At 41.8% G+C, this 15,671-nt stretch overlaps 1 protein-coding gene across 2 annotated transcripts in view; it reads right to left on the reverse strand.

Annotated features, from left to right (window-relative positions):
• Nucleotides 1–5,952: 5,952 nt before the first annotated feature.
• The window catches only part of LOC109919599 (transmembrane protein 117-like), a 119,157-nt gene continuing 109,438 nt past the window's right edge, over nucleotides 5,953–15,671 (reverse strand). For both annotated transcript variants that reach the window (XM_048607428.1, XM_048607427.1), the window contains one exon: nucleotides 5,953–6,037. In XM_048607428.1, coding sequence (XP_048463385.1) covers nucleotides 6,006–6,037 — 32 coding nt within the window. In that variant the 3' untranslated portion in view covers nucleotides 5,953–6,005. The remainder of the gene's footprint in view (nucleotides 6,038–15,671) is intronic.

Genomic DNA, 15,671 nt, shown 5'->3' on the forward strand with positions numbered 1-15,671 from the left:
AGAATAGAGATGTAGACTGTTTTCTAAATGGGGAAAGGCTTTGGAAATCTGAAACACAAAGGGGCTTGGGAGTCCTAGTTCAGGGTTCTCTTAAGGTTAAGATGCAGGTTCAGTTGGCAGTTAGGAAGGCAAACGCAATGTTAGCATTCATTTTGAAAAGACTAGAATACAAGAGCAGGGATGTATCATTGAAGCTGTATTCGGCTCTTGGTACAACAGGGAATGGCCGAATGCCTCTGATAATAAAACTAAATCACAAGCCCCGATCTGTTATGACAGGAGTAGGTGTTCCCCTCTAATAATTACCCCCTAAACACCCAGAGAAGCTTGTCTTTCCCCTCACAATCTGTTAATAGAGTGGTTAAAAGGAAGAAAATCTAAGATCTCCACTTTACAAGTAACAAGAAACAATTTATTTAACCCAACAATGAACAAATTAACAAAATTACTAACAAACTGACAATTCCCCCGGACTACTAACTATTCCCTAAATAGTCTAAATTCTATTGGAATGCTGTTTAAATAAAAACAAGTCCCACTAATATAAACCCAATTAATAAACAGCAATATATTATAACTTAAATCTCTCCTAGTTCGCACAAACTGTCTTCTGGAATATTCTGTCGTCTCCGCTGTCTTCACAAACACTTTTCTTCCATTAATTCTGCTGTCAGGGATGTTTTATCTCTATAATTTCTTCAATGAGGACTTTGAGCTAAAAGACTGTGGTACCTTTGTTTAATTAGATGGGCTTTCTCGGAGAGCTGAATGGTGCTAACTCTGGCAATGTGGCAGTTGTCTCTCTCTTTTGGATGGCAGTTGGTTCTCCCCAGTTTTCCAAATGCCCTTGTCTTATATACCCATAATGACATAATCAAATTCTTATAATATGACTGGTTTCAGGTTGTCAACCCCATCAGATTCAAATTCAATTGGCTTTTTGTTTCTAGGTGCAAAAACAAAGTTGCTGGAAAAGCTCAGCAGGTCTGGCAGCATCTGTGGAGGAGAAAACAGAGTTAACCTTTCAGGTTCTGTTTTCAGTTCTGAGGAAGGGTCACCGGACCCGAAAGGTTAACTCGGTTTTCTCCTCCACAGATGCTGCCAGACCTGCTGAGCTTTTCCAGCAACTTTGTTTTTGTTCCTGATTTACAGCATCTGCAGTTCTTTTGGTTTTTGTTTTGTTTCTAGGTGCTTCATTTAAATTAATAAGCTGAATTCAAACTCATCACAACATCAAAACAAGCTTGCTGTTTTGCCTGCCACCTGTAAGGCTTGTTTTGATGTACTTGTTTCTCTTTTTGAGGCTCTCTGTACTGGCACCTTCAGCTGTCTGCTAAGTACAGACAAAGCACAAATTTCTCAAAAGGAACCACAGATTTTAGCTTCCTGCCTTCCACCTCACAATTATTCTACCCAACTTCGTAACACTCTGGTCAGACCACATTTAGATATTGTGGGAAGTTTTGGACCCCATACCTAGAGAAGGATATGCTGCTGGAGGGGGACGAGATGAAGTTTACAAGAATGATCCCTGGGATGAAGGGCTTGTCATGTGAGGTGCAATTGAGGACTCTGGGTCTGTACTCAATACAGTTTAGAAGGATGAAGGGGGATTAGATTGAAACTTCCAGAATACGGAGAGGCCCTGGATAGAGTTGACATGGAGATGTTTCCACTAGTAGGAGAGACTAGGACCCAAGGGCACAGCCTCAAAGTGAAGGGACGACACTTTAGAATGGATGTGAAGTGGAATTTCTTCAGCCAGAGGGAGGTGAATCTGTGGAACTCATTGTCACAGAAAGCTGTGGAGGCCAAGTCATTGAGTGTATTTAAGACAGAGATAGATAGGTTCTTAATTCGTAAGGAGATCAAGGATTACATGAGAAGGCATGAGAATGGGTTTGAGAAACATATCAGCTATGATCAAATAGTGCAGTAGACTCAATGGGCCAGTGGACTAATTCTGCTTCTATATCTTATGGTCATTACTGATTTAGAAATTGGATCTTAGCAGTATGCTCAAAGGCTGATCCTAATTTCTGGCATCCCATCATCCCTGCATTCTTCATCTTTGATCACAAATCCACCATTTACACAGTTCAAGCATCAACAGGAAAGGGTTCTGAAGAAGAGTCACACTGGACTCGGAATGTTAACTCTGTTTCTCTCCACAGATGCTGACTGACCTACTGAGTTTCTCCAGCACATTTTTTATATAAAAGCTTGGCTACCAGTGAACTTTAGACAGAACCAGCTGAGGACCATGAAGGTCCCATCTTCTCAACCTCATTCCTTGACTGAGCCATGGTAACCTCCAGATTAACCTCACCACCAGCCACGCACCTCTAATGAGAGAGCAGCACTATGGTCCTGTGGGACTTTGGTGACTTTACCTTTACCTAGCGAACACACAAATTGGGTCTACAACTGTTGTGAAGCAGAACCAACTGGTGGAAACTGAGGCATAGTTATTTTCTGACCCAATTTACAAAGATTGCTATCTGAAATTATGAATCATTTTCAATTTGGATTTCCTGTTCTTTAGCAGTGGTGTATTCTTTAGATCCAGATAAGAGGCAGCATATTAAGTGTTAAATGAAAGGTCATCATCTTGAAGTGTAAACTCAGTTTCTCGCTTTACAGATGCTTCCTTACCCATCAGATGGTTCTAGTTTTTCCCAAATTTATTCATGTAAAGGCAGCATTACTGGTTAGGCCAGCATTTATTGCCCAGAGGACAGTTAAGAGTCAACCATATTGCTTTGAGTCTGCAGCCACATGTAGGCCAGAGCAGGTAAGGATGGCAGTTTCTTTCCATAAGACATTAATGAAACAGATGGATTTTAATAACAATCCACAATGGATTCATGGTCAATATTATTAATTCCAGATTTTTAGTGAATTCAAATTCCACCATCTGCTGTGGCAGGATTCAAACCTTGATCCCCAGAACATTACCTGGGTCTGTGGATTAACAGTCCAGCCATAATGCCACTAAGCTGTTGCCTCCCCGTTTCTGTTTTTATTTCAGTGTTAAATGTCAAACGTAATAATTTTTTTGTTTAGTCCAACCCCTAATTATTCAGAGAAATTGCTTGTTGGCAAAAACAATTTATTTGAATGTTAACCATATGCAGTTTGGTGGGTCATTGGAGAGGATTAATCTCTTGAATACTGGGCCATTCAGAAAGGTATGGAGAAAGTATTAAACCTCAACCTAATTTGTGGAATAACAAAAAAATACAGCAAATATTCAGGAGGTCTGTGGAACCTATTGCAAAAATGGAAAAATGAGTTCAACTTTAAATAAAATATGTAGTAAGTGGGGTGCAGCCACGATGTAGGGATGAATTTTCCCAGCTGCTGAATGCTGTGAGCAAGAGCAAGTCTGCAGAGAAAATATGGCGAGGCCAGAAAAATTAGATTTTTGAGTCTAAAAAACAAGTCCAATTCTGCAACCGACATTTGGACGGTGAGATCAGAATCTCACCAGTCTGCTGCAAGAAACTTGCGTGTTATCAGGACCTATCTCACCTCACTGATATGGATTTTTCTATTGTCCCACGCACTAGGGAGAAACTAGACAGCGCCAGTTCCAGAGATGAAAGTCAGAGTGGGGTACTTCGCAGCTCCAGTTCATCACTTGTTCCTCTGGCTCAGGGTTTTTGCCAGTAGACCCCAACATACCAGTTAGCAAACAACTGCACTAAAATGTCCTATCTCCCCCGGAGCATTCACGGAAATTGGCATTGGACACAAACCAGCCTCATTACATTTCACGGCACAACTCCAACTCACTTAGAATACAGTACTCCAATTCAATACTACGCTTCAGAGCGCACTAACATCTACATTATAATGCTGCTGCTAGCCTACTTTGCGTACAGAAACAAGCACCAATCTCATGGATTGGACTGCTCAGGGCTCCTTGTTTACTTCAGTACTCAATGATTTTGCATCTCCATGGATGCTCACAACATATGTGTCATGCCTTGTCTTATCTTTTTGCACTTATTTGCTGTCTCAGTCAGAACTTAAAAGGCTCATAGTGTTCAGATACAAAGCTTGTCATGATTGTCAGCAATGAATAATCAAAGGAGAGGGACATGTTGCTTTTTGGTACTATGCTATGTCAATGTCACAACCACACCACGTCCCAGCAGCTTAGAGTCATGGTACTGTATTTGCTTCAGATAAATAGCCATATCTCAACGTTTAGGAGGACCAGACCTTAGTTGGGATTGGCGACTATATGGTACCATCACAGTCAATCAAGGGCTTGTTAAATTCCAGTCCCAGGGGTTAGCCATGGTCACTCGAGTAGTCACAGGCCTCACAGTCAAAGAACAAAGAACAATGAACAAAGAACACAGCACAAAGCACAAAGCACAAAGAACAAAGAAAATTACAGCACAGGAACAGGCCCTTCTGCCCTCCAAGCCTGCACCGACATTCTGCCCATCACAACTAAAACCACCTGTCCTTCCAGGGACCGTATCCCTCTATTCCCATCCTGTTCATATATTTGTCAAGCCGCCCTTTAAAAAGTCACCTTAGTATCTGCTTCCACTACCTCCTCCGGCAGCGAGTTCCAGGCACCCACCACCCTCTGTGTAAAAAAACTTGCCTCATGCATCACCTTTAAACCTTGTCCCTCGCACCAGGGCCCCTAGTAACTGACTCTTCCACCCTGGGAAAAAGCTTCTGACTGTCCAGTCTGTCCATGCCCTTCATAATCTTGTAGACCTCTATCAGGTTCCCCCCTCAATCTCCGTCGTTCCAGTAAGAACAGCCCATGTTTCTCCAACCTCTCCTCATAGCTAATGCCCTCCATACCAGGCAACATCCTGGTAAATGTTTTCTGTACCCTCTCCAAAGCTACCACATCCTTCTGGTAGTGTGGCAACCAGAATTGAACACAATATTCCAAATGCGGCCTAAGGTTCTATAAAGCTGCAACATTACCTGCCAATTTTTAAACTCAATGCCCCGGCCGATGAAGGCATGCCAAATGCCTTGTTGACTACATTCTCCACCTGCGTTGCCACTTTCAGTGACGTGCGTACCTGTACACCCAGATCCCTCTGCCTATCTACTCTTACGGGTTCTGCCATTTACTGTGTATTTTCCATCTGGATTAGACTTTCCAAAATGCATTACCTCATTTTTCCAGATTAAACTCCATCTGCCATCTCTCTGCCTAAGTCACCAACCGATCTATATCCTGCTGTAAGCTTTGCTGGTCCTCATCACTATCCACAATTCCACCAAACGTTGTGTCATGGCACTGTGCAGGGCTTGAGGCAATTTTTCCTGCAATGAGGCAAAGGAAGTCCATGCAAGAACAGCATGTGGGGATGCAACAGCAGGACAGGTGTTGAGGTGCCCCAACTGAGTGAGTGGCAAGCACAGAGGCCAGGATGGTTTAGTAATGTTGAAGTGAGGTGGGTTGGATTGATTTAATGGATATGATGTGTTCTCTGCAGAACTCAGAACTCTGAGGAAGGGTGACTGGACCCAAAACATTAACTCTGTTTTTTCCTTCACAGATGCTGCCAAACCTGCTCAGCTTTTCCAGCAATTTCTGTTTTGTTTCCTGGTTAACAGCATCTGCAGTTCTTTCATTTTTTATTTAAGTGAAAAACAGTGCTCAATATTCTGAATATTTTTATCTTCAGATAATGACCCAGATCTTGTGGTTTCCTGTTTGTCAGAAATCAACAGATGACCCCCAAGCCATATGTCAGGACTTCATGGAGGCCTTGGTGTGCTAACATTTGCAGGAATTGCCTGGAAAGTTTGAATTTAGAACCACAATTCTTTTTAATATGTCAGCTCATTTTTAAAAAGAATGCTACAATCTAACAGAAGAATTAAAGCCATAAAATGTTGCACCTTTAGTTAAACATCAATCAGAAAATAAAAGACTATTCTCACCATCCAGGCAGTGACAAAATCTCCCAACCAGGTTCCAACTGCTGCTAGCTTCATGAAGGTTTCATTTCTCATGCCCATGTATTTGTTAATGAAATAAGAACTGTGAAAGAAATGCAGATTATTAGTTTTATAACAGAGAATAAACTTAAGATACACACCAGCTGGTGCTTCTCCCCTCCACAGAACACTGGCTTATCACATGGCTGATAAAAAGAGTAGATTCATATGTTCTATCAGTAGTTTATTTGAAATGGGGCTTTTCAAATTTAATCACTAACAACTCAAAATCAACTGCTAAGGAATCTTTTATAATGCTTCAATATCTTCAGTAACTTAATAAACTGGTTAATTCCATTTCTAAAGACAGTCATCTAGCACCCTGATTCATCACGGGTCATTACTAACCCCTGGCCATTCATATGATAGGGTGGTGATCAGCAAAAAAAAAAAATGCATGTAAATTTATGAACAATCTACACATATATATAGTGCAGTTCACAAACTTGGCATACCTCAAAGTGACAACTAATGCAATTGGAAATGCAGGAAAGGTTTCCAAAATGGGCCGGAGTTAAACCACAGTTGTTGAAAGAGACTGGAGAATACAGGGTTAGTGCCTGTGAGATCCCAATTCCACAATGAAACAAATTCAGAAACAAAAATGCATTGGAGCAGATCTTTTGAACACATCATAAAACTATAGTTCTGGCAGCTAGTTGTATTATGAATGTGAATGAGTTATCAGGCTAACTACATGGGTAGAGAAAAAAAGAGTGGAAGTGAATCAAGCATTATGGCTACCACAATCCAAGACAAGACAGAAATCACCATAATGCTCTCATTCATGACCTTGATTAAACCTCATCTAGAATACTATGTTCAACACTGGTCTCTTTGTATGGTGAGGAGATTAACACAAAATATCAAAGCCCTGGAAAAGAATCACAGAAGAGCCATGAAATTAATATTGCATTTTAAAACCTTCAGTTATCAGAATAAAGGTGACAGTTGGATCTTTTTACTTTAGAAGAGTGTAGCTTTAGGGGTAAATGATTCAAGTGATGCATTTAAAATGCTGAAAGAATTAGACGGTGTCTGTGTGAATGCATTATTTTAATTACATAGGCTAGGAAAATGGAGAAATAGCATTTTATTTGTGTATTAATTCCTATCTGTATATAAAGATTAGAGAACAATCTTCTTCAGCTGCTGTTAGGCTTTTCAAATTGGTTTGTAATACTTCTAAAGAGTAGCCCACATTCATCTTTCCTGCTAACATTGCAGCGGGTTACATACTAAACTGCAGGTCAACAGCATATTTCACTGAATTTTCCAGGCATCCGAGGGACAGATTTAATTTTAGACAGCCATTTCTCCCTATTAGACAAGTAGCAGTCATCCTTAAATATATCAAAGTAATTTGTAGATACTACCAGAATGGAGATAAATAATTGGCATTATCCTCATTGCTTATCTTGATACTATGTTGTTCAGCCTGAAGACACACGTACATGAAAACACTATTACATATCTAGCCAACTGGAAAAGTGCTCAGTATTCCCTCTTCCACAGACTTTTCAACTGCTGAACTTTGTTGAAATGGCAAGGGTCTCGTGTGAGATTGCCCCTTTTGCCTATAGGAAGCTTTGGTTAGTCATCAGTACACCTTAGAATCCATTGAAGACACATCTTCATTCCCACACATCATTCAGAATAGTTAAAAGGACCGTCAGAAGATAAGTCTATTCTCTGCTTTCCTCATGCTTACATGCTCTCTACAACTGGATGAACATATTGAGTGTGCTGTTGATCTTGCTAAATACCTAAATGAGCTGATTTTTCTCAGTTGTGCTTTCTCTGCACTTCACTTGTGCTTAGAGAATGAAATAAATAAATGCACCATTTCCTATGAACACATTAAAAGAGATACTTGCTCACCCTAATGCTCATTAAGGACACAGCAAGTGATGAGAGCAAATGGTACGTAAACAATTATCAAAAATTGTCACATTTGTATCCAAGTATTTTGTTTGCAGTCTCCAGCCCAAATAATAAACAATAAAATGATTCTTACAGTCATATGAACCAAGAAACACTGAATAATTTAGGATAACCCTGCTTGGTTTGAATGAAACGACAATGGTTTGAGAGGGAGCTCAGTGTTGTTGAAAGGCATTACTTGAAATATTTTTTGTCTTTCTATTCTAGCACCAGCTGTCTTCCTGGTGTTCCAGGATGAAATTCATAACTGTTTAAATATTAAAAGTCAAGGCAATAATAAGTTGATCAGTTTGTGCTTGATGAATAAAATCTTGATGTGAAAGCTTCTTTTTGGGTGTCAATCACTTTTATAACACTGCAGATGCCATTAGAACGCATTATTAAACAACCGAGTAAGAGATGTCCTATAAATCATAATATATCAATAAAGTGTTCATTGTTAAATTCCTGATGCAGTCTTCATTAATGGAAATGTAAGATGTACAATGACTGATTTCTTCCACTACCCTAAAATAACCATCTTGAGGAGAGTGAGGATTTATATCTGCATTAACTCAGAACTGCAGTAACTTGGATTCAATCCAGCCTGTGAAAATGATCCGATGGGAGTTGTTCTGTGTAATTATGATCAATAATTCTTGTGACCTAGATGCACATCTAAAGCTGCAGCCTTGAAGATGTGCCTAAACTGCAAAACAGAAAGGCATATTTTCAAATGCACTGGCACTGGTTCAATTAAATCGACAAGAAAAATAATCACAACATTAAAAAGCATTTCCTAAACTTGAAGTTCTGATGCATATCTGTGTATAATCAAACTCACATCAAATTAGAAAGAATTATGATTCATTCTTTAGTCAGGGATTGATTGAATTCCAATTTGAGTTCCTGTCCTGATTACATGGAGCAGGAAAAAAAAGAATAAAATGAATACAAAGCAATTGATTAAACCAGTATTTAACTGTATACACAAACTTCTTTTAAACGCTAGTGTTTTTGTTAGAAAATTTGGATTCAGCATTATAAATTATAATATTCAGGGAATTCTGATCCTGGATGCAAAAACACAACCTGCCAGTGCATGAGCTCCAAAAGAGAACAGGAACTTGTTGTAAATGCATAATCCTCTTTCAAACAATTCAACCTGCCATAGTTCAAAACAGCAAAGTCCTCACCGAGCACAAACAAGGTATTCCTTGAAACTGGAATATCAGAAAATGCCAAGTCTGCTGTAAATTAAACCAGATATATTCATAACAGCTAAATCTGTTTTACAAGACTGGAAGAATCATGCAGAACAATGCAAGTATTAAAAGGGCAAGTGATATAGGTAATTAATAAAAATCATTTCATGCAAAACGATCACTGCAGTAGGGAGGAGTAAAGGTACGCAGGACTTTAGTGATAGGAGACTGATAGTTAGGGTGACAGACAGGAGATTCTGTGGCTGCCAATGGAAATCCAGGATGGTGCGTTGCTTCCTGGGTGCCAGGGTCCAGGATGTCTCAGAGAGGCTGCAGAATATTCTCCAGGGGGAGGGTGAGCAGCCAAAAGTCATTATGCACATTGGCACAAATGACACAAGTAGAAATAGGGATGAGGTCCTGCGGAGTGATTATAGAGAGCTAGGAAAAAAGTTAAAAACCTGGACCTCGACGGTGGTAATCTCTGGATTACTTCCACGTGCTAGTGAGGGTAGGAACAGGAGGGTGTGGTAGATGAAGGGGTGGCTGAAGAATTGGTATGGGGTGGGGGGTGGTGCAGGGATTCAGATTCCTGGATCATTGGGATCTTTCCTGGGGCAAAGGTGACCTGTACAAGAGGGATGGGGTTGCACCTGAACTGGAGGGGGATCAATAACCTGGCGGGCAGATTTGCTAGTGCTGCAAGGGAGGGTTTAAACTAGATTAACAGGAGGATGGGATCCTCAACAGCAGGAGGCTAGTGCGAGGCTGGAAGGAGATACAGTAATCAGAAATAGCAAGTTGAAGAGACAGTCAGGCTGGAACAGGACAGGGAACAAGGAATGTCTCTTGGATCAAATTGTATCTATTTCAATGCAAGAGAGCTGACAAGTGAGGCTGATGAACTCAGTGGGGAATGGGTATGTGAGACTGGGATGTTATAGCCATTACAGAAACATGGGTAAGGCAGGGACAGGACTGGCAGTTTAATGTGCCAGGGTACAGGTGCCTTAAGTGGGACAAGGGTGGAGGAAAGAGTGGAGGGGGATTCACATTTTTGACTGGGGGAGTCCCACAGCAGTAGTCAGAGATGAAATAACTGACGGATCATCCAGTGAGGCTTTATGAGTGGAGCTAAGAAATAAGAAGGGAATGGTGACGTTATTGGGGTTGTACTATAGGCCTCCAAATAGTCAACAGGAATTAGAGGAACAAATATGCAGGGAGATTGCAGAGACTTGCAGGAGAAATAGAGTTGTCATAGTGGAGGATTTTAATTTTCCTAACATAGACTGGGACGGCCATAGTGTTAAGGGCTTAGAGGGGCTGGAATTTGTTAAATAAGTTCAGGAAAGTTTCCTCAAGCAGTATGTAGAGGGTCCTACTCAGGAAGGGGCAAAACTGGACCTACTTTTGGGAAAAAGGGCAGGAGCCAATTGGATACAAAATCAGCTTGACAGTAGGAGACAGAGGGCATTGGTAGAGGTGTGACCAGCGATGATCGGAAAATCTGGTCAGCATGGACAAGTTGGGCCAAAAAGAGCCCATTTCCATGCTGTATGACTCTGTGACTCTATGACAGGTGGCTGAGGCGAGAATGGGGGAGCACTTTGTGACCAGTGCCCATAGTTCGCTTAACTTTAAAATAGTTGAGGGACAAAACTGGCCCACGGGTTCAAGTTCTAAATTAGGGTGAATTTTGATAGAATTAGACAGGAGCCTGCAGGGGTTGACTGGAATAGTTTGTTTACAGGCAAAGGGACTTCTGGCAAGTGAGAGGCCTTTAAAAGTGTGATAGCTGGAGTTCAAGGTCTATATGTTCCTTTGAGGGTGAAGGGCAAGGTTGGCAGGAATAGGGAACGCTGGATGGCAACACATATTGAGGGTCTGATCAGAAAAAAGGAGGCGGCATGGCTCAGGTACAGGCAGCTGAAATCAAGGGAATCCTTAGAACATAGAACAGTACAGCAAAGTACAGGTCCTTCGGCCCACGATGTTGTGCCAAACTTTTACCCTAAACCTAAGGTCTATCTAACCTCCACTGCTACCTTATACTATCATCCATATGCCTATCTAATAGTCGCTTAAATGCCCCTAATGAGGCCGACTCCACTACCCTCTCCGGCAATGCATTCCACGCCCCTACCACTCTCCGAGTAAAGAACCTACCTCCGACGTCTCCCCGATATCTACCTCCAGTCACTTTAAAACTATGACCCCTCGTAAAAGCTATCTCCACCCAAGGAAAAAGTCTCTGGCTGTTCACTCTATCTATACCTCTGATCATTTTGTACACCTCTATCAAGTCATCTCTCATCCTTCGTCATTCTAAAGAGAAAAGCCCTAGCTCTCTCAACCTTTCCTTGTAAGACCTTCCCTCTATTCCAGGCAACATCCTGGTAAATCTCCTCTGCACTTTTTCTAACACTTCCACATTTTTCCTGTAAGGAGGTGACCAGAAGAACTGGACACAATACTCCAGATGTGGCCAAACCAGGCTTTTGTATAGCTGGAGCATAACTTCACGGCTCTTGAACTCAATCCCTCTATTAATGAAAGCTTACACACCATACGCCTTCTTAACAACTCTATCCACCTGGGTGGCAGCTCTCAGGGAACTGTGAACATGAACCCCAAGATCCCTCTGCTCCTCCACATTGCCAAGAATCTTTCCGTTAACCCTGTATTCTGCTTTCAAATTTGTCCTTCCAAAATGAATCACCTCACACTTTTCAGGCTTAAACTCCATCCGCCACTTCTCAGCCCAGCTCTGCATTCTATCAATGTCCCTTTGTAACCTAGAACAGCCCTCCGCACTGTCCACAACGTGACCCACCTTCATATCGTCCGTGAACTTGCTAATCCACCCTGCCACTCCTTCATCCAAATCATTTACAAAAATCACCAATAGAAGAGGACCCAGAATAGATCCTTGTGGTAAACCACTTGTAACTGAGCACCATGTTGAATATTTTCCGTCCACTACCACCCTTTGTCTTCTAAAGGTCAGCCGATTCGGAATCCAATCTGCCACATTTCCCTCCTATCCCATGCCTCCTTACCTTCCATGAGCCTACCATGGGGAACTTTATCAAACGCCTTACTTAAATCCATGTATACCACATCCACTGCTCCACCTTCATCCATGTGTTTGGTCACCTCTTCAAGGAATTCAATAAGGTTTGTGAGGCATTATCTACCCCTCACAAATCCATGCTGACTATCACGAATCAAACTGTGCCTTTCCAAGTGATCATAAATCCCGTCTCTTGGAGCCCTTTCCAATAATTTGCTCACCACTGACGTAAAACTAATTGGCCTGTAATTTCTGGGGTTATCCCTGTTCCCTTTTTTGAACAAGGGAATGACATTTGCCTCTTTCCAATCTTCCGGTACTATACCCGTGGACAGTGAGGACGAAAAGATCATTGCCAAAGGCCCTGTGATCTCGTCCCTCGCTTCCCATAGAATCCTTGGATAAATCCCATCAGGCCCAGGGGACTTATCTCTCTTCAACTTCCTCAGAATTCCTAGCACATCTTCTTTACTAACATCAACCTCCTCAAGCCTACCTGCCTGTTTCACAACGTTCTCCTCTACAACTAGGTCCCTCTCAGTTGTGAATACTGAAAAAAAGTATTCATTAAAAACCTCTCTCTTTAGGCTCTGTGCACAAATTCCTTTTACAATCCTTGATCGGCCCTACCCTTTCTCTGGTCATTCACTTGTTCTGCACATACGTGTAAAAAGCCTTGGAGTTTTCCTTGATCCTAACCTCAAGGTTTTCTCATGCCCCCTTATAGCTCTCCTAAGCCCTTTCTTCAGCTCCTTCCTGGCTAACTTGTATCCCTCTACAGCCTTTTCCGTTCCTCTTTTCCTAAACCTTACATATACCTTGGAGGTATAGAGGGGATACAGGAGTTACTGAAGGAAGAAATCAGGAGGGCGAAAGGGGGGCATGAGATAGCTTTGGCTGAGAAGATTATGGTGAATCCAAAGAGATTCTTTAAGTATATTAAAGAAAACAAATAACTAGAGAGACAATAGGACTCCTCATGGACCAAAGTGGACAGGAGTGTGTGGAACTGCAGGAGATGGATAAGGTTCTCACTGAATATTTCTCCTGTGTTTACCGTGGAGAAAGACATGAAGACCTGGGAACTTGGCGAAATTAGTGGCAATATCTTGAGGACAGTCCATATCACAGTACAGGAGGTGTTGGAAGTAGTAGAATGTACGAAGGTGCATAAATCTCCTGGTCCTGATCAGATATATCCAAGAACCCTGCATGAGGCTAGAGAAGAAATTAAAGGCGCCCTGGCTGATATATTTGCATCATTGTTAGCCATGGGTGAGATCCCAGTAGACTGGAGGGTAACGAATGTTGTGCCCTTATTCCAGAAGGGCTGCAAAGAAAATCCTGGGAATTATAGACCAGCAAGCTTAACGTCTGTCATTAGGTAAGTTACTTAACAAGGTTCTGAGGCATAAGATATACATGCATTTCGAACGACAGGGTTTGATTAGGAATAGTCAGCATGGCTTCAAGTGTGGGAGATTATGTCTCACAAATTTGTTAGAGTTCTTTGATGAAGTGACCAGGAAGGTTGATGAGGGCAGGGCAGTAGACGTAGTCTACATGGATTTCAGTAAGGCCTTTGATAAGGTTCCACATGGTAGGCTGCTCTGGAAGGTTACATTACACGGAATCCAGGGAGAGCTGGCAAATTGGATACACAATTGGCTTGATGGCAGGAAGCAGGGGGTAATAGTGGAAGGATGCTTGTCAGACTGGAGGCCTGTGACTAGTGGTGTGCCTCAGGGGTCAGTGCTAGGCCCATTGCTGTTTGTTATCTATATCAATGATTTGGCTGAGAATGTACAAGGCATGATTAGTAAGTTTATGGATGACACTAAAATAGACAGTATCATGGACAGTGAAGAAGATTATCAGAAATTGCAGCAGGATCTTGATCATCTGGGGAAGGGGGTTGACAACTGTCAAATGGGTTTTAATATAGGTAAGCGCGAGGTGGAAAGTCAAATCCAGGTAGGAGTTTCATGGTGAACGGTAGGGCCTTAAGGAGCGTGGTGGAACAGAAGGACCTCGGAGTTCAGGTGCACGGTTCTCTCAAAGTGGAGTCACAGGTAGACAGGGCAGTGAAGGCGGCTTTTGGCACGCTGGCCTTCATCAGTCAGGGTATTGAGTACAGAAGTTGAGAAGTTATGTTGCAGTTGTACAGGATGTTGGTGAGGCCGCACTTGGAGTAGTGTGTTCAGTTTTGGTCACCTTGCTATAGGAAGGATGCTATTAAACTGGAAAGAGTGCAGAAGAAATTTACAAGGATGTTGCCAGGACTCAGTTATAGGGAGAGGTTGGACAAGCTAGGATTTTTTTCCTTTAGGACATAGGAGACTGAGGGGGATCTTATAGAAGTGTATAGATCATGAGAGGCATGGATAGGATGAATGCACTCAGATTTTTTTTTTATCCCAAAGCTGGGGAAACCGAGGACTAGGGGGCGTCAGTTTAAGCTCAATAGGGAAGGAATATATGGGAACTTGAGAGACAACTTTTTTTTTTAAAAAAACAGAGGACGGTACGCATATGGAATGAGCTGCCAGCAGAAGTGGTTGAGGCAGGTACATTAACAACATTTAAAAATGCATTTCGATGAATACATGGATAGGAAAAGTTTTGAAGGATATGGGCTAAGTGCAGGGAAATGGGGTTAGCGTGGATGGACACTTTGGTTAGCATGGACCAGTTTGGGCCGAAGGGCTTGTCTCTGTGCTGTTTGACTCTGCAGCATATTTTTCAACTACTGTTATTTCTGTAGAACTGCTTAAGGAACCCCTTTGTTTGCTTTAACAAATTAGCTCCAATATTGAGAAAACTATAAAACTTTGGAAAGATTAAAAAACTATATGATGCAGATAAGTAACGTCAGTTTAAAAGATGGCTAAGGAGGAGAACCATGCTGCATCTTGATCAAATGGTGAGAGTACGACTCTCGGTGCTTAGTGAGAAGATTTGATTTGATTTGATTTGATTTGATTTGATTTAATATTGTCACATGTACTGAGATACACATTTTTTTGTGCGCTAACCAGCTAAATCATACATTACGTAAGTACATCAGGGTAATAGAACAGAATACAGAATATAGCGTTACAGCCACAGAGAAGGTGCAGATAAAGATCATCTCTAATATGAGAGATTCGTTCATGAGTCTGATAACAGCAGGGAAGAAGCTGTTCTTAAATCTGTTGGCATGTGTTTTCAAACTTTTGTATCTTCTGCCCAATGAAAGAGGATAGAAAAGAGTATAACCAGGGTGGGAGTGGTCTTTGATTGTGTTGGTTGCTTTCCCAAGGCAGCGGGAAGTGTAGACACAGTCAACAGAAGGAAGAGATAGTAGGAACTGCAGATATTGGAGAATCCAAGACAACAAGGTGCAGAGCTGGATGAACACAGCAGGCCAAGCAGCATCATAGGAGCAGGAAAGCTGACGTTCCGGGTCTGGACCCTTCTTCAGAAAAAAGGGT

Source organism: Rhincodon typus, chromosome 18 (genome assembly GCF_021869965.1).
Source record: "Rhincodon typus isolate 14 chromosome 18, sRhiTyp1.1, whole genome shotgun sequence".
NCBI classification, from domain to species: Eukaryota; Metazoa; Chordata; class Chondrichthyes; order Orectolobiformes; family Rhincodontidae; genus Rhincodon; species Rhincodon typus.